This window comes from Mytilus trossulus, chromosome 7, assembly GCF_036588685.1.
Source record: "Mytilus trossulus isolate FHL-02 chromosome 7, PNRI_Mtr1.1.1.hap1, whole genome shotgun sequence".
NCBI classification, from domain to species: domain Eukaryota; kingdom Metazoa; phylum Mollusca; class Bivalvia; order Mytilida; family Mytilidae; genus Mytilus; species Mytilus trossulus.
Genome location: NC_086379.1, coordinates 1349966 through 1377200, shown reverse-complemented (window position 1 = coordinate 1377200; position 27235 = coordinate 1349966). Strand labels below are relative to the sequence as shown.

The 27235-nt window shown below is 31.2% G+C and overlaps 3 protein-coding genes across 3 annotated transcripts; 1 reads left to right on the top strand and 2 right to left on the bottom strand.

Moving 5' to 3' along the window:
- Nucleotides 1-2763: 2763 nt before the first annotated feature.
- LOC134726085 (E3 ubiquitin-protein ligase TRIM71-like) lies at nt 2764-4449 on the bottom strand. Its single transcript, XM_063590484.1, has one exon. The coding sequence runs from the start codon at nt 4447-4449 to the stop codon at nt 2764-2766; it is 1686 nt and encodes a 561-aa protein (XP_063446554.1).
- Nucleotides 4450-12380: 7931 nt separating this feature from the next.
- On the bottom strand, nt 12381-19161 carry LOC134724469 (zinc finger protein 208-like). The gene is made up of 2 exons (XM_063587500.1): nt 19051-19161; nt 12381-16306 (listed from the first exon to the last, which is right to left on the bottom strand). Exon 2 carries the CDS (start codon nt 15928-15930, stop codon nt 13516-13518), a length of 2415 nt encoding a protein of 804 aa, XP_063443570.1. The 5' UTR covers nt 15931-16306; nt 19051-19161; the 3' UTR covers nt 12381-13515.
- LOC134724470 (oocyte zinc finger protein XlCOF7.1-like) lies at nt 19136-23261 on the top strand. Its single transcript, XM_063587501.1, has 2 exons — nt 19136-19376; nt 20678-23261. Exon 2 carries the CDS (start codon nt 20962-20964, stop codon nt 22765-22767), a length of 1806 nt encoding a protein of 601 aa, XP_063443571.1. The 5' UTR covers nt 19136-19376; nt 20678-20961; the 3' UTR covers nt 22768-23261.
- Nucleotides 23262-27235: the final 3974 nt, after the last annotated feature.

Sequence of the window (27235 nt, the reverse complement as noted above, 5' to 3'; positions counted from 1 at the left end):
CTAAAAACTAAGGATGTCCTTATCCCAGGAATAGATTAACTTAGCTGTATTTAACACAACTTTTTTTGGAATTTTGAGTCCTCAATGCTCTTCAACTTTGTACTTGTTTGGCTTTACATCTACTTTGATCTGAGCGTCTCTGATGAGTCTTATGTAGACGAAACGCGCGTCTGGCGTATTAAATTATAATCCTGATACCTTTGATAACTATACACCACTGGGTCGATGTCACTGCTGGTGGTCTTTTTTTTACTCTTAAAAACAATCTTATTGACTACGAAAAAAAATACATAGGTGGATATTAAACATTTAGGTATTCTTTAATGAAACATTGTGTAGTTGTGTTGCAACAAACAAACAAAGTTACTATTCTTATATGACGTTCTTCTTTGACTTTGTAAACAAAGCCATGTACTTATTCCAATAGAACATTAAGATATTGACAAATATAATGCCTACCCATGTTTAAATGAGCACAGAGCATGGCATGAAAGAATTATTTCTTAATCAAACATTGTATTAAATCGAAAACATTACTTGACAAATACAGACATATTAATATATGACTATGGTCAGACAATAGTTTAACTCAGATTAAGAACAAAATAATCATTATTAAATAAATAGAATTTGAGATAGAAAACTTCATATTATTGCCACTTTATAACTGATATTTTCCTATTTTCCCCTAATGTTTGAAGGAAATGTTAGACGAATTTCTATTAAAAACAAATATGGCTACAAAAGATTTGTTATGATAAGGTAGTTTCTATGTCAATTTCTACTTGTGTGAGATTTACATCTACAGCTATATATATAAAAGACGACGAAGTACTATACCTATACTGACACCAGTGACCTGAACACTTAGAAAATATTGAACAAATTTACGCACCAACATTTTTATACTTCATTTCTATACGCATGATGTTGATTTATTTCCTGTAACGAAGTAAATTCTTTTGATTATCTAATGGCCAATGGTATACAAAACTAAACAAAAATATTAATTTAGTATACAGAACAAAAGTAAAGAAAATTTCAACATGAATAAGATGATGACATGCATAGACACACATAAAACTTAATAAACACACACAAATCGGAACAAAATATTATATTGTAAAATAAACGAAATGAAAATAAACAATTACATAGTCCTCACACCATTAATTATACATACTCTATGATAAAGATTAACTTTGCAAGTATTTAGTTTGTTCCTCTTGGATTTCTTTTCAATACAAAACGGACGGATATAAACATTTTCACACATTTTGGTTGATAAATTGGTGAAAAGAACAGAAGATTATATACAAGTGATACAGATAAATAGTCTGTTTGAAATTGGTACCAAAGGAATACTTATTAATATTCAGTATTTTAGGCTTCTATCTACACAAATAATCTTTTTTGCTGAAATCCAGTATTTTTAATTACAATTGCTACTGTTATGAGGGTCTGGATTAGGTTAATGGAATTGTGGGCAAAAAATGCCGAACAAAGGGAGAATTGAAGTATAAAGAATAGAGAAAAATAGGCCATAATAATAAAGAATAGAGAATAGCATGAATAAAGGGGAGCTGAAATATAAAGAATATAGAATAAAGGTCCAAAAATATATAGAATAGAGTAAAATGGTCTTAAATGTCAAAGAATAAAGGATCCCGTATCAATACCATCTGTCATAACAATCCACATTGGCTGGTAATTTACTTGTCACATTTTACTTAAAACTAATCTTCATATTTGTCGAGCCTGTGACTTTTGTCGCAGAAAGCTCGACATAGGGATAGTGATCCGGCGGCGGCGGCGTTAGCTTACTTCTTTAAAGCTTTATATTTAAGAAGGTGGAAGACCTGGATGCTTCATACTTTGTATATGGATGCCTCATATTACGAAGTTTCCGTCAGTCACATGTCCAATGTCCTTGACCTCATTTTGATGGTTCAGTGACTACTTGAAAAAAAAGTTAAGATTTTTTGTAATGTTAAATTCTCTCTTATTATAAGTAAAAGGATAACTATATTTGGTATATGTGCGTACCTTGCAAGGTCCTCATGGCCGTTAGACAGTTTTCACTTGACCTCGACCTCATTTCATGGATCATTGAACAAGGTTAAGTTTTGGTGGTCAAGTCTATATCTCAGATACTATAAGCAATAGGTTGTGTATATTCGGTGTATGGAAGGACAGTAAGGTGTACATGTCCAACTGGCAAGTGTCTTCTGACCTTGACCTCATTTTCATGATTCAGTGGTTATAGTTGAGTTTTTGTATTTTGGTCTGTTTTTCTTATACTGTATACAATAGGTCTACTATATTTGGTGTATGGAATGATTGTAAGATCATTTTGATGTACATGTCTAGCTGGCAGATGTCATCTGACCTTGACCTCATTTTCCCTGGTTAGTGGTCAAAGTTAAGTTTTTGAGTTTGGTCTTTTTTTATAATACTGTAAGCAATAGGTCGACTATATTTGTTGTATGGAAGAATTGTTAGCTGTACATGCCTGCCTGGCATGGTTCATCTGACCTTGACCTCATTTTCATGGTTCATTGGTCAATGTTTAGTTTTCTTGGTTAATGTTTATATTAAGTTTATGTGACAGTCGTAATAAAGCTTTATATTTAGGACTATCAACATGATATCAATAATTAGTAAAGAAGGCGAGACATTTCAGCGTGTGCACTCTTGTTTAATTCAGTTGTCCTTTAAAATTGTATTTGCAAGTAATATCATATGAAAAGTTAGTACTTATATTTATCCGTAAGATAGATTAAACTTTGCTAAGAGAACACACATGTTGTCACAAATAAAACCATAAGATTCATCCTTTTTATAACAAATAAAATGCATGTCCTCCAATCCATCCTCTTTTCCCAGCACTACTTTACTAATCTTTCCATCTATTGATATTGCTATTATTCTATCAGAGCAATAATCTGCTACAAGAATATTACCGAAAGTATCAATACAAAGACCTTGTGGTCCGTCTAAATCCTGTTTATACTCCCAGACAATTTTACCTGAATCTTCATAACAGTATACTGCTTTACCAGTATAGTCACTGAAGATTACTCTGTCATTAAAATAAACAAGATTATACAGGTGTGATTTACTCTGAACTTGTATTGACTTTAGTGTGTTTCCGTCCATGTCTATAATACGGATTTCACGATTTCTTAAACCCACTGCAAGGGCATCGTTGAAGCATGATAAACCATAGCATGCTACCGGTTTATCTAATGTGATAACTTTGGAAACGGTTTCATTCTTCATATTGAATACCTTAATATCTTTCTCTTGAGGATAACTCATAGCAATAGCGTCCTGATTGATCTGTGTAACACTCCAGGGTCCACTTGCTATTGGTAATAGTTTCTGAAGTTTGCCATCAGTAGAAAATAGGTTAACTTTACCACTCTGTTCAACTACTATAAATCTCCCATCCATCAGACAAATCATGTCATTAATATACTTCCCAAGGTTGATCTTCATCTTTGTTTCAATATTCATTTGCATGGTCTTTATATTGGATTGTTCTTGTAATGCAACTTGTGGTTCCATATTCACACTCGTTTCTCTCTTCAATGCTAGTTTAGTTTCAACAATATTTACCTCTCCAAAGGACTTTATTGATCTTAATTCCCTGAGTATTTTTTCTATCTTATCATTTTGCTTTAATTTGATTTCAACTTCCCTTGCCATCTCATTGTGTTCAATATCTACAACATATCGATGTCGATGTACTATTCGCTCAATCTGGTGTATCCCTAGAAATGACTGGAGTTTGGAACTTTTTTCTGTGACTGTCTGCAAATCATGTTGTATGTCCTTTAAGTTTTTCTTTTTTTCTTCAATTTCAGTAATTAATTCTGTTAAATTTAATTTTTCCTTACTCCATTTGGTATCTGCTTCTTTGTATAGCTCTATCTCTAGATGCTCTAAATGCTTATTAATTTCTTGCCGAATTTTACCAATGGATTCCTTTATGTTTTTATGTTGTTGTTCTGCTTTCATTCTGTTTTTTGATTTTTCAATTCCCATTTTATTCAAGAAAAGTAAGATGGAGGTGATATCGTTTTCTATAGATGCTTTCGATTGTTCTATATTGGCTTTCTCCACTACACTCGCTAACGGTTTTATTTCAGTGCATTTTGAATGATGATTTGAAATACACGCATCACAGCAAGGTATTAAATGACTTGGACAGTACCACTTAAATTGTTGATTATGTTTGTCACATTCTGTTTTGATGGTGTCAATGGGAGATTTATAGCTTTCAATATCGATCGTCTTGTGATCACCAGTTGGTTTAAATCTTTTGTGTTGACCTGCACATGTTGAGCATAATCCTTCATGACAGCTGAAACACCAGATGTCAGCTTTAGTATTTGCATTTCCTCTTTCACAAGGTCCACATGGTACAGATGTATTTGATGCCATGACCTAAGCATAAACATAAATCGCGTCAGTAATGTACTTAACATATCACTGAATACAAAAAAGTAAAGACATGTGGTACATGTACGATTGTCTATATCAGACGACAATCCATATAAAACAAAGATGGAACAACTAATTATTGAAAGCCAAAGTGTTCAAATTACAAAATTGCATTCCTTAAAATATAAATAGGTATCTCCGTAATTTGAAATTCTAATTTAGCAATTTTTAGTTTGTAAAAGTACAACCCGATCATTCATGTCATTTGAATGTAAAAATTGAAGCTCTTCAACATCGATGGTCCATATTCGCAACATGTATATATGTATATTTGAGATATGCGCATTTTGCAATTTTAAATTTGTAACAACAATTACAAAAAAACATCCCCAAGTTAGGGAGAGGTTTGGGATCACGTTACATGTTTAACCCCGCTACATTCTGTGTGTATGTGCCTGTCCTAAGTCTGAAACATGTAATTCATTGGTTGTCGTTTGTTGATGAGTTACATATTTGTTTTTTTGTACAGTAAATTAGGCCGTTAGTGTTCTCGTCTCAATTGATTTACATTTGTCATTTCGGGGCCTTTTGTAACTGACTATGCGGTATGGAGCTTTGCTCATTGTTAGAGGCCGTACGGTGACCCATAGCTGTTAATTTCTCTGTCATTTGGTATTTGTGGAGAAATGTCTCATTGGCAATCGTACCACATCTTCTTTTTTTTATGTATATATCAGAAATATAATGCGCTGTGTAACAAGTTAGTGTCATCAAGGTTAACATGATTTAAATATGTGAGACCTATGTTGCAAGTCATAAGAACGTCAACTCATTATCTGTTCAAATAATGGTCTACATCACGTTTATCAATAAATGGCTTCGACCACCACACAAATTGGAAATGAAAACAAAATCAAATGAAAACAAAACTGGCCTGTGCATTTTTTTTTGAAAATTACCAATAAAGGCAACAGTAGTATACAACAGTTCAAAAGTCATTAATCGATTAAGTGAAAACAAATCCGGGTTTGAAACTTAAACCGAGGATAACACGTACATCACCTTAAACAACAGAACAACAGAAATACTGAACAGCAACAGAACAACAGAAACACTGAACAGCAACAGAACAACAGAAACACTGAACTGCAACAAAACTAAACGCCAATTAACATAGAAATGGACTATTTGATGGCAACTGTCATTTTCCTGACTTGGTACAGGACATTGTAAGAAAAAAATGGTGGATTGAATCTGGTTGTATGGCTAGCAAAACCTCCCGCTTATATGGCAATGTTGAAAATGTCGCTAAAATGACAACATTACGTGACAGGAATATATTTCAAATAAACGTATGTAGAAATGTTATTACTTTAATTTGAATTTCTTTAAAATTTGTTATTACCCAAAAGGGACAAAACAGATGTCAAATTGCAAAGTTTATATTTCACCTATCGTCTGAAAAAGATCGAATGATCGATTCAAAATAAACTTCAATAATTTGTTTCTAACGTACTGAACATGCTAGATGCAAACATTTCAAGTAAATAAAGGTAATGATTTCATTTTTATCTATCTATTACAAAATTAACGTGTATCACCCGAGGAGATGAAAGTCTATAAAAATTGTATTTACCTCTCAATTCAATATCGTTGCTTTTTGGCAAGTATTGTTCCTTTATTTGTTAACAATTTCAGCCTACCAGGAAGTGAATAAGAGCATGTTTATACCTGACCAATATTAACGTAAAAATTTAACTGACATTTACCATTTTTTGTTTTTAACTTTCAGAAAATATGATATGTATCAATGATACCCTTTCTTTTGTACAGGGATTTAAATCTATTAATAAAAGAACGTCTTAAAAATGTTATATATGTTCTAAATATGGACTAGATTTCTTATTTTTAAATGACGATGGTAATTATACACAACGCAATGAATTCAAGGAGTGTGTATTTCTTTTGACATGATGTTAATCTGTTTAATCATCTATCTGCAAATTTTCACCAGGATTGCATTTTTTTTTATTTTTCGTTCTTTTTATTCAGGATTTCCATTTATCAAAACTGCAGTTAATCATGTTAATGGTATATTTGTCTTTAATCAGACTAATCAGAATTGAGGGACCCATAATTGTCAAGGGAAACTTGATTTTAAAATTAAAGAACCTTAGTGAGCGCGTTCACATATCCACGCCCACACATTGTTTGTCACTGGACAAACAAACTCTTAAGAAAAAGATCATAATTTTCTGTCGATATGCACATAAACATAGTATGTCCTTATCATCTGAAAGGTTTCATGAAATTCTGTTGTGAAGTTTCCGAGGAGTTGCGATGACAAGAAAAGGACTGACGGACTGGCGGGTCAAAAACATTATACCCTCCGCGTGGGGTAAAATTATGATCACGTTATCCCATATTAATTGTGGACACTGGGATACTTTTAATTTTGTTCTGATCCACTGAAATGGATGATCAATTTAGTGAACTGAATTAAAGTATACAATATAAAGTTTTGTTTACCTTGCTCAAAACAGGTCTTTTCATTTTATTAAGCGCTAAACTTGCATAAGACTGTTTGAAAAATGCGAATCTGGCTTCAATTTATCTCCATTTTGAAAAAAAGTTTTTTTTTATTCACATTTTTAGTTTTAAAACCAATGTATTTTAGACATTTTTAATGTTTCCCATAGCAAAACACACATATAAACGCAAACAGATGTGTACTCAACAATAAAAAGAGGTATATTGTACGTACCTACATCTTTTCCTAAATTGGTAACTGGTTATTTATCTAAAGATGCATTGTTATTGTGCATCTCCTGCAGTATTGTTTTCATCTTGCTTCAAAGCTTCATTTGAGCAATCTTCATGGGATACATTGTCACATTTGTCACTCATCAACATGCTGTTTATCAGGTGCAATAAATTATCAATGATTTTGACATAATTATAAAATATCTCTATACAAAAGTTTTGAAATAATAAGTATATTCTACAGGAAAGAGGGTAGCTTATTTTATTTGGCAATACATTTTGGGTCCTGCAGAGGCGGATTAAGGGGGGGGGGAGCGGAGCCTGACCCTTTTCTTGGAAAAATTTAGTTGCTGAAGCTTGATCGGAACGGGCCCTCTCTTAGGCAGTCAGTGGGCCCACTTATGAACATTTCTGGGTCCGCCACTGTCCTGAATGCTCTTCAACTTCGTACTTTATTTGGCCTCTTTAAACTTTTAATTCAACCTTCACTGACGTTATGTTATCTATGATGAGTTTATTCGCAAATTTTACATATCATGTTCGTGAACAAGTATTTATTTTTTTCTCAGGAACAATGATTCAAAAAGTTTTTAAGATTCTTATCTTAATACTAATAGATTAACAGTTCTTACATTTATTTGTACTGTAGTTCTGTCATGTAATGTTGACATTTTAGTGTTATATTTAACATTGCCATAAAAGCGCAAGGTTTGGCTAGCCGCAAAACCAGGTTCAACCCACCATTTTTTTTAAATGTCCTGTACCAAGTCAGGGAAATTGCAGCTGTTACCTTATAGTTAGTTTCTGTGTGTGTTGCATTGTAATTTTGGTTTATTCTTGCACTTCTGTGTTTCTGTTGTTTTCCTATTTGCTACAGTTGATGTGTTTACCTTAGTTTTAGTATGTAACCTGGATTTGTTTTCTCTCAATTGATTTATGATTTTCGAACAGCTGTATACTACTGTTGCCTTTATTAAATAATAAACTATTTACAGTTGACAAGTAGGTAGGGCAGGGTAAAACAGACCTTGAACTCATTTTCATAGTTAGGTGGTAACATTTTAAAATTGGGTTAATATAGCTCACTTGGCCCAAAGAACCAGAGTGACCTTTTGTTACTTAGCAGTCTTCGTCTGTTAACTTTTCATTAACCTTGTCCTTTGAAACTAATGGGGCAATTAGAACCAAACTTAGTGATAATCATCCTTTGGGTATTCAGTATTTAGACTGTGACTGATGATAAGTAGGACTTTTGTCACTAATTACAAAATGTATATAAATGACAATTTCTACTAAATTGTTTTGTTTTCTCCTGTTATCTTGATTACTATAAAATATAGAAAGAAAGAGTCAATGGACAAATGATTAGACCTTCTTTGGTCTTCATGGATATTTGTATATCAAACGAATGGCAAACATACCACACCACCTAATTCTAAATTAAAAAAATTGTGAAAAATAATTTGAAGTAAATTTGACAGCCTTGTACAATTCCTTGATATAATATGTAAAATAACACACATTTATAATTGTCATGAAATCAACATTTAATAAATAAACACAATGAAATTATTTTCCTATAAGTATTTAATTTGAGTAAAACATAAAAACTAAGAAATTATTAACTAACAAATAATAGCTCATCAATAACATGAAGTAGATGTAGATTAAGGGGCATAACTCTTCAAAATCAGCTTCATTTGTCTAAATCATATATCTAATTATTATGTAAGCTTCTATGTAACGCAGACTACAGAGTTATGTCCCTTTACCAACTTCTACTTTCACAAAATAAAATATATTCTAAGATCATTCCTTGCTTTCTTAAATTAACAAATAACAATAACAAAGGAGAAGTTCTGGTAAAGTCTTTTTTTGGCCCCGCGAAATTAGAAAAAAAAAATTCTTAATGAATTAGATTCCTAATCTGTTGTATATCAGTATATCTTTGGTATGTGTCTTATTAAGGGGTTCAAACATCTTTCTTTTTATGCAAAACTTTAAATCTTCAAAATAGGTTCTTTTAGAGTTCCTGTTATATATTCAGATTTACAAAATACATATATTTTGCTACATGATTTCTTTAACAAAGATATTAATTTGGATAACATATATTTTTGATTAATTATCTTGCCTTAATTCATAACTCATTTTATCAATACCTTTGTGCAAATGTCTTCTTAAGTAAAGATATGTCAATTTTTACGTGCTTATAAGTCACATTAATACCACAATATATAGTTTTTTGAATTGAATATTCATTTTATATCTTTTAATTCATTTATCATCATGTGATCATGTTTATCATTAAAATTTGACACAATCATGACAATTTGAAAGGAATTAGGAAATTCACTATAATTACAATTTCAGGGGGCCAAAAAATGGTCCTTACATCAGGTCTTCTATAACAAACAAAATAAAATAATAGTATGAACCTAAAAACAAACAAAAAAGCGTTCAAAACACAAAAAAAAAAATATGTTTTCTTTCTAACATCAATTCTTACTTAGCAAGGGCTTCAATATTTTAATTAGTTTTACTAGCCATGCTACAGCATGTATAGCGTGTACTGGTATACAACAATTATGATGATAATGCACACAATAACAGTTTACTGTGGATTCAAAAAGATTCATATTTTCATTGATTTTATAGGAACAAATGAACCACAAATGAATTTAAATGCTTAAGGAATTACATATTTTCTACAGGCTTGCATTTGGATATTGTTAAAACCACAGAATCGATTATCCACGTAAATGCAAGTTTTTCTCGTGCAATCCAAGAAAATTGGTAGCCACGAAATTAAATGAATCCACAGATAATAGAAATTATACAAATAAGGATCAGTAAATACAACACATATTTGAGTCCCAAACAATAGTCCTTTTTATCATGCCAGATAAGCAAGCACAACAAATATTTACCATTAGCAATGCAAGAATTAAAATGACTTGAACATGGGTTAAAAAAAACTATCAAGCAAATGATTTTATTCCAATATTAATTAACTAATCATCTTATACTATGTATTTGTCACCTAGCATAACAATTATCACATTATACATGTTATACATTCATAAGTTATATATATCTAACAAAAAACTACATGTAAAACAAGTATAATTTTAAAATTGTCAGTTTAGTAGGATAATTAGCATTTAAGCACTAAAATGGGCACATAAATCATCATTTACAAACAAGAAATCTTGAGGGTACAATCCTTTGATTAACATGAGAGGGGGAGGTTATGAGGTCAAAACAACTTATTTGCAACATAAAAGAGGCCAGGTCATTCATTTTCACTCCGACCAGGGTCAGAATATTTGTTTTTTATGCTCATCAACAAATTGACAAAAAAGAATGCTCTTCCCCCTCTAATAATCAACTTTTCTTTCTGTAATGTATTAAAATTACAAAAATGTAACTTTTGTAATAGAGATCTTTTTTTTTTTTTACAGGAAACACATATCATACTGTGTGGCATACAATTTATTTATATAAATATATACATGATATAATAGCATTAAAATCAATGGAGGATCTAGGGTCAATTGGAAAGAGGGATGCTATTATCCAAAATGAAAAAAAATTCTGGCGAGGGTAGCGAGTAAAATTTTGTTGTTAAAGATTTTATGAACAAAAATGTATCTTTTCAGGTCAACAGGAGGGTGATATACCCAAATCTTCTCCAAACAACCATTTAAAATACGACAAAAAACAAAATTATAAATCTTTTGATTACTGCAAATATTTCTGAATTATCAGTTATTGTGGACATGGTGGATAACTTTGTAAATGTGGCCTGGGACTAATAGACAAATGCATGCAACTAAATTAATTTTTTTTCAGTTTCATTGTCCTGCAAAAAAGTTTTATTATGACTGCCAACAAATGTTGATAAAATATACATAACATTGAAAATGAACCATTTTATGGTGCTAAAGTGTTTATTGTCATTCTGTTGTCTAAATTTTTACCGACAGTGCGAGGGATGTATATCCAGTCAAGGTCGTTAAACACTTCCAGTTGTTGTCTAAATTAAGAGAACTTTTTTTTGTAAAGAATATTTTTTTATAGGGTTAAATAGGCTACTATTTTATTCAAAATACAGAAATTAAAATAGGGGTCCATTCATCATGTTCATAATTAAAATCCTACAATTCCTTAATTATGTTTATCTAAATAATAAAATATGTACAATTAAAATGTATTTGTTAAAAAAGCCCTTTGTTTATAAAATGTGGAATAATTAAACAGCTTTTAAAATAATTGTATGGTATTTTGATGATTTTGTTTAAACCAGATAACTAACAAGTTATTGTTATGCAATTTAGCCTATCGCTCAAGTGAACCATTGATAACTGTTACACAATAATGGCTAAAGCCGCTAAATTGCAGATTACAAAATGTAATATAGCACCCATTTAATTTTTTATACTATATAATATAGATTCCATTTTCATCTTTTCATATAAACATGATAAAAAATACATTTCTATAAGATAAGATAAGTTTATATAAGCACCAAACACATAAACTATAATGATTACGGCATCAAAACACAGTCAAACTACAATAATTTAATTTTGGATGTAATGCGTCTCCTGATTGGCTGACGTTATTTTGTTATGAGCCCATAGACATAATTTAGTCATGTGACCGTGACGTCATCAACATTTTTTCATGGTTTTCTACGGTTTAAAATGGAATTTAGAATAAGAAATGACTGTAATATTTTTTCTGTCTATTCGAAATAACATAAAAAATGTGGTGCACACTGTTAAATAACCCGCTACACGCGTTATTCAGTGTGCACCAAATTTTTTATGTCATTTCTTCATAGACAGAAAAAATATTACAGTCATTTCTTAAATATCATAATAACAATAAAGGATTGACATTGGATTTAATCAAATATGACAACAACAAAAAATTGAGTATCTTTATATAATCTGTTCCCAATTCTAATTTTATAGGGAACCAGATGGACCTTGAAATATAATGCATGGCTTTTCCAATTGCACTCTATATGTAATCGTTTAAAAGATATTGAAGTATTGAAAGAAGTTTTTCTTGTGAAATTGAAGAAAACTTTCACATGCTTTTCCAAAATGATTCTTTAACAAACAATAAAACCAGCATGGCCCTTATTACTTCTTCAAATTAACAGCTGCGCCATGAGCGCATGATACGCCCGACATCTTGTGTGGAAGTTTTATGCAATAATCATAAATAGTTTCTGAGAAAGTTTTAAGCAATAACCATATATTGTTTTTGAGACACGGCGGGACATGTGAAACCCCCAACCCTGTTTTTTTTCTTTTCGAAAAACTAAATATCACTAAAATAAAATTTTGAATCAAAACCAAAAAGTATACAGATCTTTAGATTAATATAACAAAGAAGTATGTAAAGTTTTAAGCAATAATCATAAATTATTTTTGAGATACGGCGCGACATGTAAAAAAAAACCTCCCCTGTTTAACAAAATACTAAATAACTCCAAAATGAAGTTTTGAATCATCAACAAAAAATATACAGATCTTTAGATTAATATAACAAAGAAGTGTGTAAAGTTTTAAGCAATAATCATAAATTGTTTTTGAGATACGGTACAACATGTAAAAAAAAACCTCCCCCTTTTTTACAAAATACTCAATAACTCAAAAATTAAATTTGGAATCATCACCAAAAAGTATACAGATCTTTAGATTAATTAAACAAAGACATGTGTAAAGTTTTAAGCAATAATCATAAATCGTTTATGAGATATGGTGCGACATGTAAAAAAAACCCTCCCCCTTTTTTACAAAATACTCAATAACTCAAAAATAAAATTTTGAATCATCACCAAAAAGTATACAGATATTAAGATTAATATAACTAAGAAGTATTTAAAGTTTTAAGCCATAATCAAGAATCGTTTTTGAGATACAGTGCGACATGTGAAAAAAAACACACCCCTGTGTTAGTTACAAAGTGCCGTAACTCAAAAAGTTTTAATCTTATTTTCACCAAAAAGTATACAGATCATTTGACCATCATAAGAAACAATTATGTTAAGTTTCATGAAATTTGGATAAGTCGTTCTCAAGTTACGGTGCGACATGTTTACGCCGGACAGACAGACGGACGGACACCGGACATTTGTATACCATAATACGTCCCGTCAAAATTTTGACGGGCGTATAAAAATGACTTAAAATTAAACTCTATGCTTGATACCATGTACATCGTAACTAATCATTCTTCAGACAATTTTCAGATGTTTTGGTTTTAGAATTGTATTTCCTCTGATCATGCTGTTTTTCCTTCTTGAAACACTTGAAGCAAATTATCAGGTGTTTGAACCACAAAGGGTTTTGGTTTATTACTTTTTGGACCACGTCTGTTTGGTTTTGGATTTTCGTGAACTCTTTTGATATGCGTCAGTAGATTGCAATATGCTGCAGCTCTATATGAACACTTGTCACACCCGAACGGTTTTTCACCTGTATGGGTCCTCATATGTAGTTCCAGTTGCTTATCACAACGTAGCTTCTTATTACAATATTCGCACTTGTAAATCTTTTTTGAATCTGCCTCTCCGGTGTGTATAAGTTTATGACGTGTAAGACTGGTAGAGCTTGAAAACTTTCCATCACATTCGTCACACTTAATGTACTTTTTATCTCCCTTTTTAACCTTATGCATGTACATGACGTGATGTTGTAAATACCTCTTGAATTGAAAAACACGATTACAGAATGGACACACATGACGGCCCTTCTCCTCTTCATCATGAAGGGTAATATGTCTGGTCAAGTTACATTTTGTCGAGTATGACTTGTTACACACTGTACATACCCATACCCTGGCTGACTTATCGTAAAACATTTTGTCGCTGTAATTTGTAGTTTTACTCGGCATTCTGGGATTTTCTGCATGACATTGCAAATGTGTAAACAATAATGCTTGAGAATCAAAAGATATATTACAATGTGCACAGACAAATTCTGACTCTTCAGCCATTTCTGGTCCAACATTATTATGTGTCCTCTCACGATGTGTAGCATAATCTTGCACGGAATTACAAACTATACCACATTTTTTACATTCAAATGAAATTTTCTGATCAACGTTTTCAATTGCTTTCTCTGTTGTAACAATAACCAAATCTAGCATGGGATCCGTCTGTATTCTTTTGTGGCCCATTTGTATATGTTCTTTCAAAAGACAATTAGTTTCAAAATTCATATTGCAGTTTGGGCACCAATATTTGTGTTCTACTTTTTTACAATTTTTCACATGACTGAACAGACTTGACTTGCTTTCAAAGTTTGTACTACACTTTACACAATGGTAAATAATGGCTTTGTTTACTGCTGAATCTTCAGCTATACTTTTAAGATTTCCAATCGAAACGGAGAAAATATATTTGTTCTCAGAAAATTCAAGGGTCTTCTCATTTTTCAACTGTTCGTGAACTTCATCTGGTTTTTGCAATAAGTTGGATATATGATCTTTTGCAAATTTACGATTTGCAAATTTCCTGTCGCAACATCGGCAGACAAAAATGGTTTTGTTGGTATTTAATACATCTATGTTTGGCTCTCGAATCTGATATTCATTTTGATAATTTACATGTGAACTAACATGCTGCATAAAGGACGAAATAGTTTGAAATGACAATTGGCAAAGAACACAATCTAATTTTGCAATGCTTGGTTCATCTTCCTTTAGATCTACTATTTTTGAATTTTCAGCTAAAATTGATGTTTGTATCTTTTTTGTTGTAATGCAACCATCATTTGACTCATTCGAGGCAGTGTCAACATATCCTATGGAATTATCAGTATGTATGTGAAAACTCTCAGTAAAGTCATCAAATTTCTCTTTTTTCACAACTTTCCTAATGCTGTCCTTAGCTTTTTTTCTTAATTTCCGTAAATTTTTCTGAAATTCCCCTTTTTTATGCTTTGTATTATTATGTCGGACATGAAATTTCAAATGTTTTTCAAATTTTTCTTGGTCTATCATAATCCTGTTACAATACAGACATTTATAAACTGCTAAATCATCCATGTGAGTTAAAGTGTGTTTCTCAAGTTTTAACGGAGTATCAAAAACACTTTTGCACGTCTGACATTCAAAACGGGAAATATGCCGGGTAATGTGTCTAAACATTGCTAATTTCAAAATAAACTTTCTTCCACATATTACACACGTGTATGGCTTGGCATTGAAATGAGATCTCTGGTGAATTTCATATGTTCCACTCTGGCAAAAACATTCACCACATTCTTTGCATAAATGTTCAACGAATTTCTTATTTCTCTTCTTCCATATTTTACATTTGAGTTCATGTATTTGGAATATTTTCCTATTTAAGAATTCCCTGTTGCAAGAGTTGCAGGTAAATGTTTTTATTTTGTAATGAGTGTTCAGGTGTATTTCTAAATCGGACTTCTTAGAAAATCGGTGTTTACATCGTTTAACCTTACACTTGTATTGTTTTACAACAAGTGTTCGTCCTGTAGGTTTCAGACTTAGATTAGAATGAATGTTTTTTAAAGTTTTTAGTGATTTGCAATTTGTTGCTTTTATCTTTTTTATTTTTGACTTTTTAGGTGTGGTTAATTTTTGTTGATTGGGAAGAGGATATTTCATGGCTATTCCCATCCAACTTTTCGGTGATGAGGCACAAACAACATGTGACGACATTTTAGACATCAATCTATCCTCTTTTTTTTACTTCTTAAATCCTTCACTTTTAATTTAAATTCTTTCAGTGGTCTTATTACTTCTGCCAATATTTCAAACTATTAACTGTTTATCATCACCATATAGTTACAATTGTACCATTGTACATGTATTAGCATCATTGGATTAGAAGTCAATATGACCTACTATGTTGACTTCTTAAATGTTGATAAAAACTCTTTCCTTCACTTTTCAATTTAATTTTTTCAGTGTTCTTATTACTTCTGCCAATATATCAAACTATTAACTGTTGATCATCACCATAGCTACCATCATATGCAACATCATCAATGATCATTTTTGGACCATCACAAACACAAACATTAAACATGTTAAATGATGAAATCTAAAAAAAAATTAAAAAAAGACAGTTATTAAACATAATTCATTTAAAAATTCAAACAAATCTTGCTCAATTTCCTTATTTTGTTATAGCATTGAATATAAAGGCTTAAATATAATAACATGAATAATGAACAGAGGACAGAATAATTTATTTTGTCCGCCATTTTGTTATCCAGTTGACAATAATTTACTAATATTCAAGGAATTTTGAAATATCATTTTCTTGTTGTTCCTGTTTATTCTTAGCATCTTTATATTATTCAAATGAAGGATGAAAGATTGTGTTTTCTATTAAAATAAACTATGTTTATCACTTGTAGCTAGTGACTTTTCATTTTCAGGCTAATTTGCAATGTTTTTTTTAGAGAAACATCATCGGCCATACTTCAATAATCATGATAATAATCATTTATTTTGGTGTGGGTGTTTTTGTTTAAGAATCAATTGTTTGATCCAACAATTTATTCTTAAACAAAAACATCCACACCAAAAAATATGCCTCTTTAATAGGGCCTGCAGGTGGACTATTTTTAAGCCCATGCCCCTCTCCTAGGTCTTTGTGCATCCTTATTAATGGATTCTCTAAAACATGGTACACAATAATTCATGACTAAATTCTCTTATTTCCTACACTTGTTTTGCTGTTTGTTTTTTCCGTAAAGTTTATCTTATAAGTTTCAACACATTTAGTTAAGGCAAAATTAAGTTATAGAACGGAAACAAAAAATTCAGCATTCATTCCATTTAGAAAGGGGCCTTACTCTAGAACAGTAATAGTGACGTCTTCAAAAAACAAACTGGATCTATATTTTGTGATATTGAGCATGGGGTTTAAGTTTAGTGACATTTGGTTGAGGCACATTCCAATCTAATTAAAATTAAATCCTTTAATTTTAATTAGATTGGGCAAATTCCAGCATTATGTTGATTTGTAAAGGGGCATAACTCTAGAATGGTAAAAGTGATGCCACCAAAAATCAAAGTTGCCCTGTGTTTAGTGACAATAAGCCCTGTGTATAAGTTTTATAACATTTGGTCTAGCATGTTTAGGCAACTAAAGAAAGAGAAGGGAAACCAGTTTTGTGAATGTCGGGATGTGACAAAGAACGTACATGAGTTTACCAGAGAAAAAGTTTAAGGCAAGTTTTTTCATCCCAAAACTCAAGGATTTTAGGGATTGCACAATTAAGCAAATTTTTTTTAAAAATTGAAGGGAGATAATTAAAACCTTACACATGTTATAAGAAAATATCAAATTAACTTGTATAAGTCAATAAACCATGTTATATATACATGTATAGATTTACTTTAGATAATTTAGCTGATCTGTAACAATAACATCTTCATGCCTTATATATCATGTACTGTAGTACGCCGCTAGATTAACACTGACGTGGAAAAGTAACACATGGCCAGCGAAAGCTCTTTTTTTGAGAGCCCAGGTGGTCGTGTGGTCTAGCGGGACGGCTGCAGTGCAGGCGATTTGGTGTCACAATATCACAGTAGCATGGGTTCGAATCCCGGCGAGGGAAGAACCAAAAATTTGAGAAAGCAAATTTACAGATCTAACATTGGTGGGTTGATGTTTAGACGAGTTGTATATATGCATTATGTACACAGCCATGTATCACCATCATTGATGGCGATCCGATGGATACATCTGTTGTAGGGTTGTCACTGACTAAGATGTACTTATGAATATAATTATTTTCTGTGACTGTATCTTACATTAATTGTAGGATCCTTTACTATAGATAATTTAGCTGATCTGTAACAATAACATTGTCATGCCTTATATATCATGTACTGTAGTACGCCGCTAGATTAACACTGACGTGGAAAAGTAACACATGGCCAGCGAAAGCTCTTTTTTTTAGAGACCAGGTGGTCGTGTGGTCTAGCGGGACGGCTGCAGTGCAGGCCATTTGGTGTCACGATATCACAGTAGCATGGGTTCAAATCCTGGCTCAGGGAAGAACCAAAAATTTGCAAAAGCTAATTAACAGATCTAACATTGTTGGGTTGATGTTTAGACGAGTTGTATATATATACATGTATATGTATAGAAAAAATGCAGGACAACATTTTTCATCCTAGCCCCCCCCCCCCCCCCCCATAAAAAAATGTTGTACTAAACACTGAAAAGTGAATAATAATTACACTAAACACGGTGAATAACTAACATTTTTCACGGCTGCACATGAATTGAAATTGGCAAAACATGTTACACGAAAATAACCCTTTACCACCCTCTATGATATACATGATGTATGAAAAGGGTGAGAAATTCAGATTAAAACAATATATCATTAGGTTGATATTATAATTTTTTTTTATTTTGTCGGACTTTCATTACGTCTTCTGAACTTGAACCGTCTACAAATACATTTTAAGGTGTTTGGGGAGCTCACTAAATTTAAAAGTCGTCTCGCAGGTCTACATTGTCTAGATTATTTTGAAAATTTAGTAATGACCCCAAAATTGAAAAACCTTAAAATCGACATTATTTGTAGACGGTTCAAGTTCAGTGGACCTAATGAAAGTCCGACATGACATATTGGCGGTGACCAAGACGGTGCGAGAAGTCTTTATAAACGATCTGTGCTGTCTTTGGGCCGATGTATATTCGGGCCGAGTTGTCCTACAACTCCATGTAGTTCAAGATTAGCGTGCCAATAGAGTGTGAGATTGATTTATAGCCATTTCGTTCATTTTGATTGTGATTTATTAGTTAACCATGTTTACCTTTGATTGTTTAGCCGTTATATTTATGATAAAAATGTAGTTTTTTTCTTCTTTTAAAAAATATTTCTGGTTCTGCAGCTTCGTATTCTAATACGCAAATCTTTACCGGTTATCCCTTATTTTCCGGTCCACTTGTAAATTAAGCGGAAATATGTCGTGATTATTCCGTCTCCCGACAACTATAGTAGAAAATGAAATATAAACAAAATCAGATTTCAGAATTCAAAGTTTTTTCAAGTAGCATCACAGTGACATAATGTTGCATTCAATAGTCAGTTAGTCCTAACGATTGCACAGACACTTGTTTTAATCAAATATAACATATTGTAAGGCTTTTTATACGACATATAAAATAGAAAAATGAAAGTAGCAAAATCAGTAAAAAGAAAATAGAAATAGAAAATAATGTCCCCGTCTTCATATATTATAGGACTATATAACTCTGTGAGACCTAGTTCAGATAATTATGACATAAGTCATCTTGCAAGGCAATATTCATGATTTGAAAATCCCCCCCCCCCAAAAAAAAAAAAGAATTAAAAAAAATCTGCTTTTGAGCTTGTACATTTTTAGCTATTGGTATGTTAAGGCATATCTAAATTAACAGGATTGTAACAAAAAAAAGCTCTATAACTTTGTTTTCTTTTTTGTAAACTAAAATATTTCATTAGGCATCTTTAACATTTCACAGACATGACAGATAAATTCTGGTATTATAGAGTGTCAAAATAGGTTGTGTCGAGAAAACTATATATATATATAAGAATTGGCACTGCAAAAGTTTTAAGTTGCTTATGAGGTTTTTAAAAAAAGAACAAAAATTATACATGTTACATTTACTTGATTTATGATTACAATTTTAATTATTTTACTTTAGTTGAAAGAACAATTATGAAGATAAATATATCTTATAAAAAAAAGAAGATGTGTTTCCAATGAGATACCTCTCAACAAGAGACCAAGATGACACACAAATTAACAACTATAGGTCACCATTCTGCCTTCAACAATGAGAAAAGTCCATACTGCATAGTCAGCTATAAAATGCCCCAAAATGACAATGTATAACAATTCAAACAAGAAAACTAACAGCCTTATTTATGTACAAAAAAATTGAATGAATGAAAAACAAATATGTAACACATTTATAAACAAAGATCTACAATGTATGTACATCTGGTTCCCTGTATCATGTACAAATAAAGAACAAATTTGTATGGAAGCATTATTTTGATATTTATTGGAAAATTAAATCAAAAGTCCAAACACATCAAACGAATGGATAACAACTGTCATATTCCTGACTTGGTACAGGCATTTTCTAATGTAGACTAGAAATGGTGGATTGAACCTGGTTTTATAGCTAGCTAAACCTCTCACTTGTATGACAGTTGCATCAAATTCCATTACATTGTCAACAATGCATGAACAAAACAGACATACTCAAAGAGTAAAAATGTCAAAAATAGGGGTACAACAGTCAATATTGTGTTATCATCTTAATATCACTACATAAACAACAAATGTAACAAAGAAGCACAAAAAGGCATACATCAAATTTAACATTCTCGTTTTGCTTTTCTTATACGGCTGAATTTATCTATGTAAAATGATTTCTTTTTTCCAGATATTTATCACTACCATGAACATTTGAAGAGGAGTACACGTTAGTTACTGCAACAAGATTTTGATGTCATAAGTTTTTTTATCCAAACAAGGTGACTCTGTGCGGTTAACAAGGTGTATGCCTATAAATTATGTTGATGCTTGATTAAGTTAAATGTACACATGTCTTGCATGTAAGGAGGGAATAAGTTGACCGTTACTTTAAAAAGAAATATAAAAATGAAAGATAAACATGTAATCATAGATTTGAGTGCGTAATCAAAGCAAAGATCTTAAGAAATAAAAATGGGAGATGAGAATATACGAAACAGATTATCACAAACAAAACAGACAAAACTTAAAGAAATCTGGACAAGACAAAACTTGACATTATCAGGTTCAAATACTGGACAAGACACTGATAAGGTAACAACTTTAACATTGTACAAAAGAAAAACGTCTGCTCCAGCTGGGACGAAAAAAGTATTAAAGTTGTCTGCTGTGGAATCCAATGATCCGTTTACAGAAAATGGATCTGACACAGATTCATTGAGAACAAAGGGGAATAACTCTGACACAGATTCATTGAGAACAAAGGGAAATAACTTTGATAGTCATTTGACAAAATTTAAAACTCCTACATGTCCTAATATTGTTGTTGTTAAAAGGAATATTGAAGATAGTCATGATAGTAGTGAAAAGCAATTGCAAAAATCTTGCAGCAATTCCAATTTAAATATGCTTCAATGTGCGCTGTGCATGTTGTCATTTGACAATCCCTCTGTTTATATTCATCATGTTGTATCCCATAGCAACACATCTATAGATTTAAAACAGATTCCTGAAGCTGTGAATAAAAGAAAGATTTTTTTCGTCTGCAGATTGTGTGATAAGAAATTTGCAAATCAGGATTTTGCACGAGGCCATATCTCACATTTTTTACAGAGCCCTGATCATGCACATCAACAGTTTTCAAATTTTTTATCAGAAGATAAAAAGGAATTTGAAGATTTTGCTGATACGTTTATTTTTCCAGTTTCTATTGGAACTCTAAAGAATATCACCATCGACTCAAAGATAAATAAACCAGTAATTTACTATTGTGCCAAGTGTGAGACAAATTTCAACAGTAAGAGTGATCTCTTAGGCCATGTGAAAAACTGCATAAAAAACAAGTCAAAATTCAATTGCTTAAAGTGTGATATTTATTTTGAAACAAATGACCATTTGGAGCAACATATACAAGATGGTCATAGCGAAAGTAAGACAAGCCAAATACCAGAATTGGTTATTATAAAAACTGAAAATAATATTTCAACCAATGAGAAAATTTCAACGACATATTTTAAATGTCCAAAATGCAATGACATTTGTAGCTCCTTACAACAATTGATGCAGCACAGAGACTCTATACATAATAAAAAAGTTGAAATCCCGGAAACGGACTATGTCTGTGCTCATTGTTTATCCACTTTTCCGTCACAAGCATTATTATACAAGCATATACAATTCCATAATAGAGAACTAAGTGAAAAGCCATTGAAAGAAAAAAACAAAACTTACAAATACTTTGACAAAATTGCTTTTCAAAAGTCAAATGGAAAATGGCGGTGTGAAATTTGTAAGAGATGTTTCTCAACGAAGTGTAATGTCTTACGACATATGACACTCCACGATGATGAGGAAAAGAAATGTCAAACCTGTCCGTTCTGTCAACGTATTTTCCTTTTCAAACGCTATCTCCATTATCACATCATGTATACGCATGGGCTTAAAAAACAGAAAAATTTCAAATGCAACTTGTGCAAGACTCAGTTTAGTATTTCAAAGAACTTGAAAAGACATCAAAAGAAATGTATGTTTAAACATGGAGAAGTTTATGAATCAGTAATTTTAAAATGTCAATTGTGTGAGAGAACTTTCAAGAAAAAACAGTCCCTGGAAAGGCATATAAGGACACATACTGGAGAAAAACCATTCAAGTGTGAACATTGTCCATATCTCAGTGCATATTATGCAAACTTGAAACTGCATAAAAAGAGGAGGCATTGTGAAAGACCTAAGAAAAAGGGCAGACCTTTTAAACTTGAGCAAATGATGGAAGGTGAATGATTCTGAAATAGACTACGCTGTAAGGTACTGCCCATGTGTAATTGGTCATTTCCTCCTCACGATGGAGAGAGTGGACAACTGGTCTATAAATAGCCACTAAAAGTTTATATCTTTTTCTTTGTTTGAATTTGTAATACAGCATGTGACATTTCCTTTCTTACACAAAAAAGTGAACATTTGGGAAGTGTCAATTATCAGATTATACCATTCTTGAGTTACTGTAAATTCAGAAATTAATGCCTAGTTTTTATTATTGCAAAAAATTCGACAGAGTTGAAAACGCAATAATTTTAACTCACATTTTGAAACATTTATATGAATTATCAAAACAAAAATTTCTCAAAATCCTAAAAATTGAAATCGCATAAAGTCTAAAATGACAAAATTGCATATAAATGCATGCAATAATTTCTGAAATTACAGTACATTATACATGTTACAAAATGTATATATATATATATATGTATGCATGCAAAGGTGGGGGGCAACATCTGTATGGCAAGTTGTTTTAATTTTTATTCTAACTTCAAGATATCTAATAAACTTTATAAAAGATATCTCATATAGTTTTCTTTATAAGATATCTTATAAAGTATAATATAAGATATCTTATAAAGTATATAAGATATCTTATAAAGTATATAAGATATCTTATAAAGTATATAAGATATCTTATAAAGTATATAAGATATCTTATAAAGTATATAAGATATCTTATAAACTATATTAGATATCTTCATGATCTTATAAAGTATATAAGATATCTTCATGATTATATAAGATATCTTATAAAGTATATAAGATATCTTATAAACTATATTAGATATCTTCATGATCTTATAAAGTATATAAGATATCTTATAAACTATATAAGATATCTTCATGATCTTATAAAGTATATAAGATATCTTATAAAGTATATAAGATATCTTATAAACTATATTAGATATCTTATAAAGTATAAAAAATATCTTATATAAAAAATATCTTATATAAAAAATATTTATAAGATATCTCATATAATTTTCTTTTAAATTTTCTTATGAGATATCTTGAAGTTAGAATAAATAGTAAAATGGCTTGCCATACATCTGTGTCCCATGGACACATTTCCCATTTGTTTTAAAAATCAATTCTTTTGTGCCATGCTCCTTTAAATTGTTTCTTTTGACATGTTAAAGTGCCATGTTCCTTAAATTTTTTTTAGTGCCATGCTCCTTAAAACAGTTCTTTCATGCCATGGTCGATGTACATACATGTGTAATGTATATCTGTATATATGCTTGTAGGTCTAGAACACAATTTTTAACAAATGTAATAAACATGATGAAGTGGAACCATGGGTACATACCTGAGAGGTAAAATGTTAATAATGAAATCATCTGTTTATAACAAAATTGAGAATGGAAATGGGGAATGTGTCAAAGAGACAACAACCCGACATCAACAAGACAAAACTTTATATATCAGTTATTAGCCAAGGGCTATTCCATGTAAACAAAGATTGAAAGACACTAGCTTGACTTATGTTTGTAATGGTGGGGAAGGTCATACAGTTTGAATTGTGTGAAGTGAAATGCAATTGTATGTGTGATGGCTGTATAAAAAGGTGAATTATAGAAAGGTCATCCCCCATATCAAATTGTATTGTTTTCAAAAGCCCTTATGTATATTTAATATGTGTTTAATTACATTTTGGATACTTGACAGTTGTTACTTTGTACGTCATGTACATATTATTTTACTTGTTATGTTTTTTTAAGTTTGTTTGTTTGTTTTGTTTTGTTTTATCGTTTTGTTTGATTGTTGTATTTTTTTTTCTGAAGTCGTGTGGGGTGATAAACTATGAAGCAGTAAAGATAAAGTTCAGCTACATGTATTTTCTCTATCAGGTTTTTGTGAGTTAACACAGTAGAGTAGAGTTGGGGAAATATATGATATAGATCCTGTACCAGAAGTTTACAAATAAAACATTACTTCCAGTCATCAAAGATATTCAGTTTATGAAATGATGTACATGTATATTGGTTATAACAAGAATAACACAATCTTTTCTACCAGACTTAATGGACAATGGGAGATAACTCAAAATTAATTCAATGTATTGATAAGTATGCTTTTTGGTAAATGCTTCATTGTGGTCATATAAAACATGTAAAAGAATGTTGAATTCTAAATTAATGAACAGTGGCGGATCGAGGAATTTTCAAAAGTGGGGCGCCCACTGACTGACCTAAGAGTGGGCCCGCTCCTGTCACGCTTTAGTGATTCCCTATATAAGCAACCAAATTTTCCCCTCAAAAGGGCCCCCCGAAATCCGCCTCTAAAGAATTCAAATAAAAGCATTCTTATGTATCTGTATTCCATGAGCAGTACTTTCAAATCTTAGTTAAGTTAATTTCTCTGAAAGGGTCAATATAAGATAATGCAAACAAATGATGTCTGCCATCTTAGTAACTGTAAAATTCAGAAATTATTGCGTGCAGATGATATTGCAATTTTTGAAAAACAGACAAAATTGTAGATTAAAGCACCAGTTTTTATTTGCAAAACATAAATATATCTTTTGAATACTAATGCAATAAAAATAAAAACTTTGCAAAATTTCTAAATTTTCAGTAATTTGTAATTTATGAAAGCGGTAACAAAATGGTTATATTGAAATATTTTGGCAGATATGAGCTAGTTGGTTTTTTTTTGTTGTTGAAGGGAATGGTATTTTTAGCATTAATTTAAAATGTAAATGATTAAATATTTTTTTTTATGTATTTAATGAATTCTTCATGTATTTTGTTAAATGTTTTAAGCATCTTTGATAAGCACATTTTTTGTAATTATTATTATATGTCGCATTTTATTAACTAGTTTACAAGTCAATGAGTTTTGTACATAATATGGGTTTGACGACTCTACAAATTGTTATTATTGTTATTACAGTAATAACAAAGATAACAATTCGTAGAGTTGTCAAAACCATATTATGTTTGAATTTGGACTTCAGAATCGAAAGTAACTTAAGCGATGACTAAGAAAATTACCATTTTGAGTCATTAAAATCATTTTATTTTTAAACTGTTGCATCCCCGTAATTGCTCTCCATCATGTTCATCGATTTTACGAAAATGGTAGGACAAATCATGAAGTAAATGCGATGCAACAGCGAAACAAGTTTGTTGATGCTACGAATATAAGCATAGCAGTATTGAGATTTTGCCAATCTTTTTTTGAAAAGGGGCACCAACTTTTAAGTTATATGAAAATGACCATAATTAGGTTAAAAAAATTCTGGATCCTTGTTATTACTATTTTTGTTTTTTTTGTATCTAAAAATTGAAATTAATGGTTTATTAACTTTGAATGTGTTGTCATTTTTGGAAAATGACGCAGTCATTGTTCCATAACTGCCGACCTGATTTCTCTGCCTACCGCGCTTGGTTTCGTATTTACTAATTTCAATACAAACTGGAATGTGCTTGTGTTATCATTTTGCATGAGCATTGTGTAGTAATCAGCCAGGAACCAGTTTACAAACTAACTGGTTTCTGTTTGTATTCCACTACAGTCGAACAAAGTGTTGTAGTTTGACAGGAACCAGTCCAGAATTTTGTAAACTACAAAACGTAATCGGTTATTATCATTCCGTTTTGGTGTTTCATACCGACTTATATGGTTTGAATAAGCTTAAGACCCTTCAAACATTAATGTGATAGGTATATTTAAGACTGTTTTACAAAAGGATGAAACTGTTTTGCTTTAAAAGTCGTACTATAGTGATATATGTTATGTACGGATTTCCACTCTCACCGGTTAATTTCTTCTTTTACACGTGCTTTTGAAACTTCCTGTTTAAACATCGCAAGTTTTAAAATTGTTTTTCGAGTGAATTAAACTTATTTTAACAATCACGAAGCGTTCGGGAATCATTTCAAGCAGTTTCTTCTTCTCTTTGATGATGGAAAATAGGTTTTCTCAAGAAAATACCGCAAACGATCGCAGAGGAATTGAAACGTATAAGTCAAGTCGGCACCTGGTTAAATTGGCATCTAGTCAAATCGGCACCTATTTGACGTCAATTCGGCTTCCAATAATATTTATTATAATATTTTCTATTCAATTAATTAATAACTGTTACCTAGTACATAGTGAATATTAGGTAAACAACGAAACCAAAGTGAATATGTTGTTGTGTATAAAAGTAAACAACGAAGCTATTGTTTTAACCATTAGACAATTATTAAAATTAAATGGAAAACTATGAGTCCCTTTCAATAAATCAAACTTTCATGCCAAATAATTAGCAAATGTAAGGTGTTTTTTTTTCAGTAATGTTTAAACAGCATTAAACAAACAATCCTGTAAAAGACTCAACTGGTTAAATAATGCATAAAAATATCCAATATCTCATGTATTAGTCTAAATAATAATGACGTCTGACAAGGCTATTTTATTTTTTTCTGGAACGCCTTCC

What these genes read in the sequence shown, in the direction of transcription:
- LOC134726085 (XM_063590484.1), bottom strand. Translation starts at nt 4,449, where the DNA reads ATGGCATCAAATACATCTGTACCATGTGGACCTTGTGAAAGAGGAAAT.
- LOC134724469 (XM_063587500.1), bottom strand. Translation starts at nt 15,930, where the DNA reads ATGTCTAAAATGTCGTCACATGTTGTTTGTGCCTCATCACCGAAAAGT.
- LOC134724470 (XM_063587501.1), top strand. Translation starts at nt 20,962, where the DNA reads ATGGGAGATGAGAATATACGAAACAGATTATCACAAACAAAACAGACA.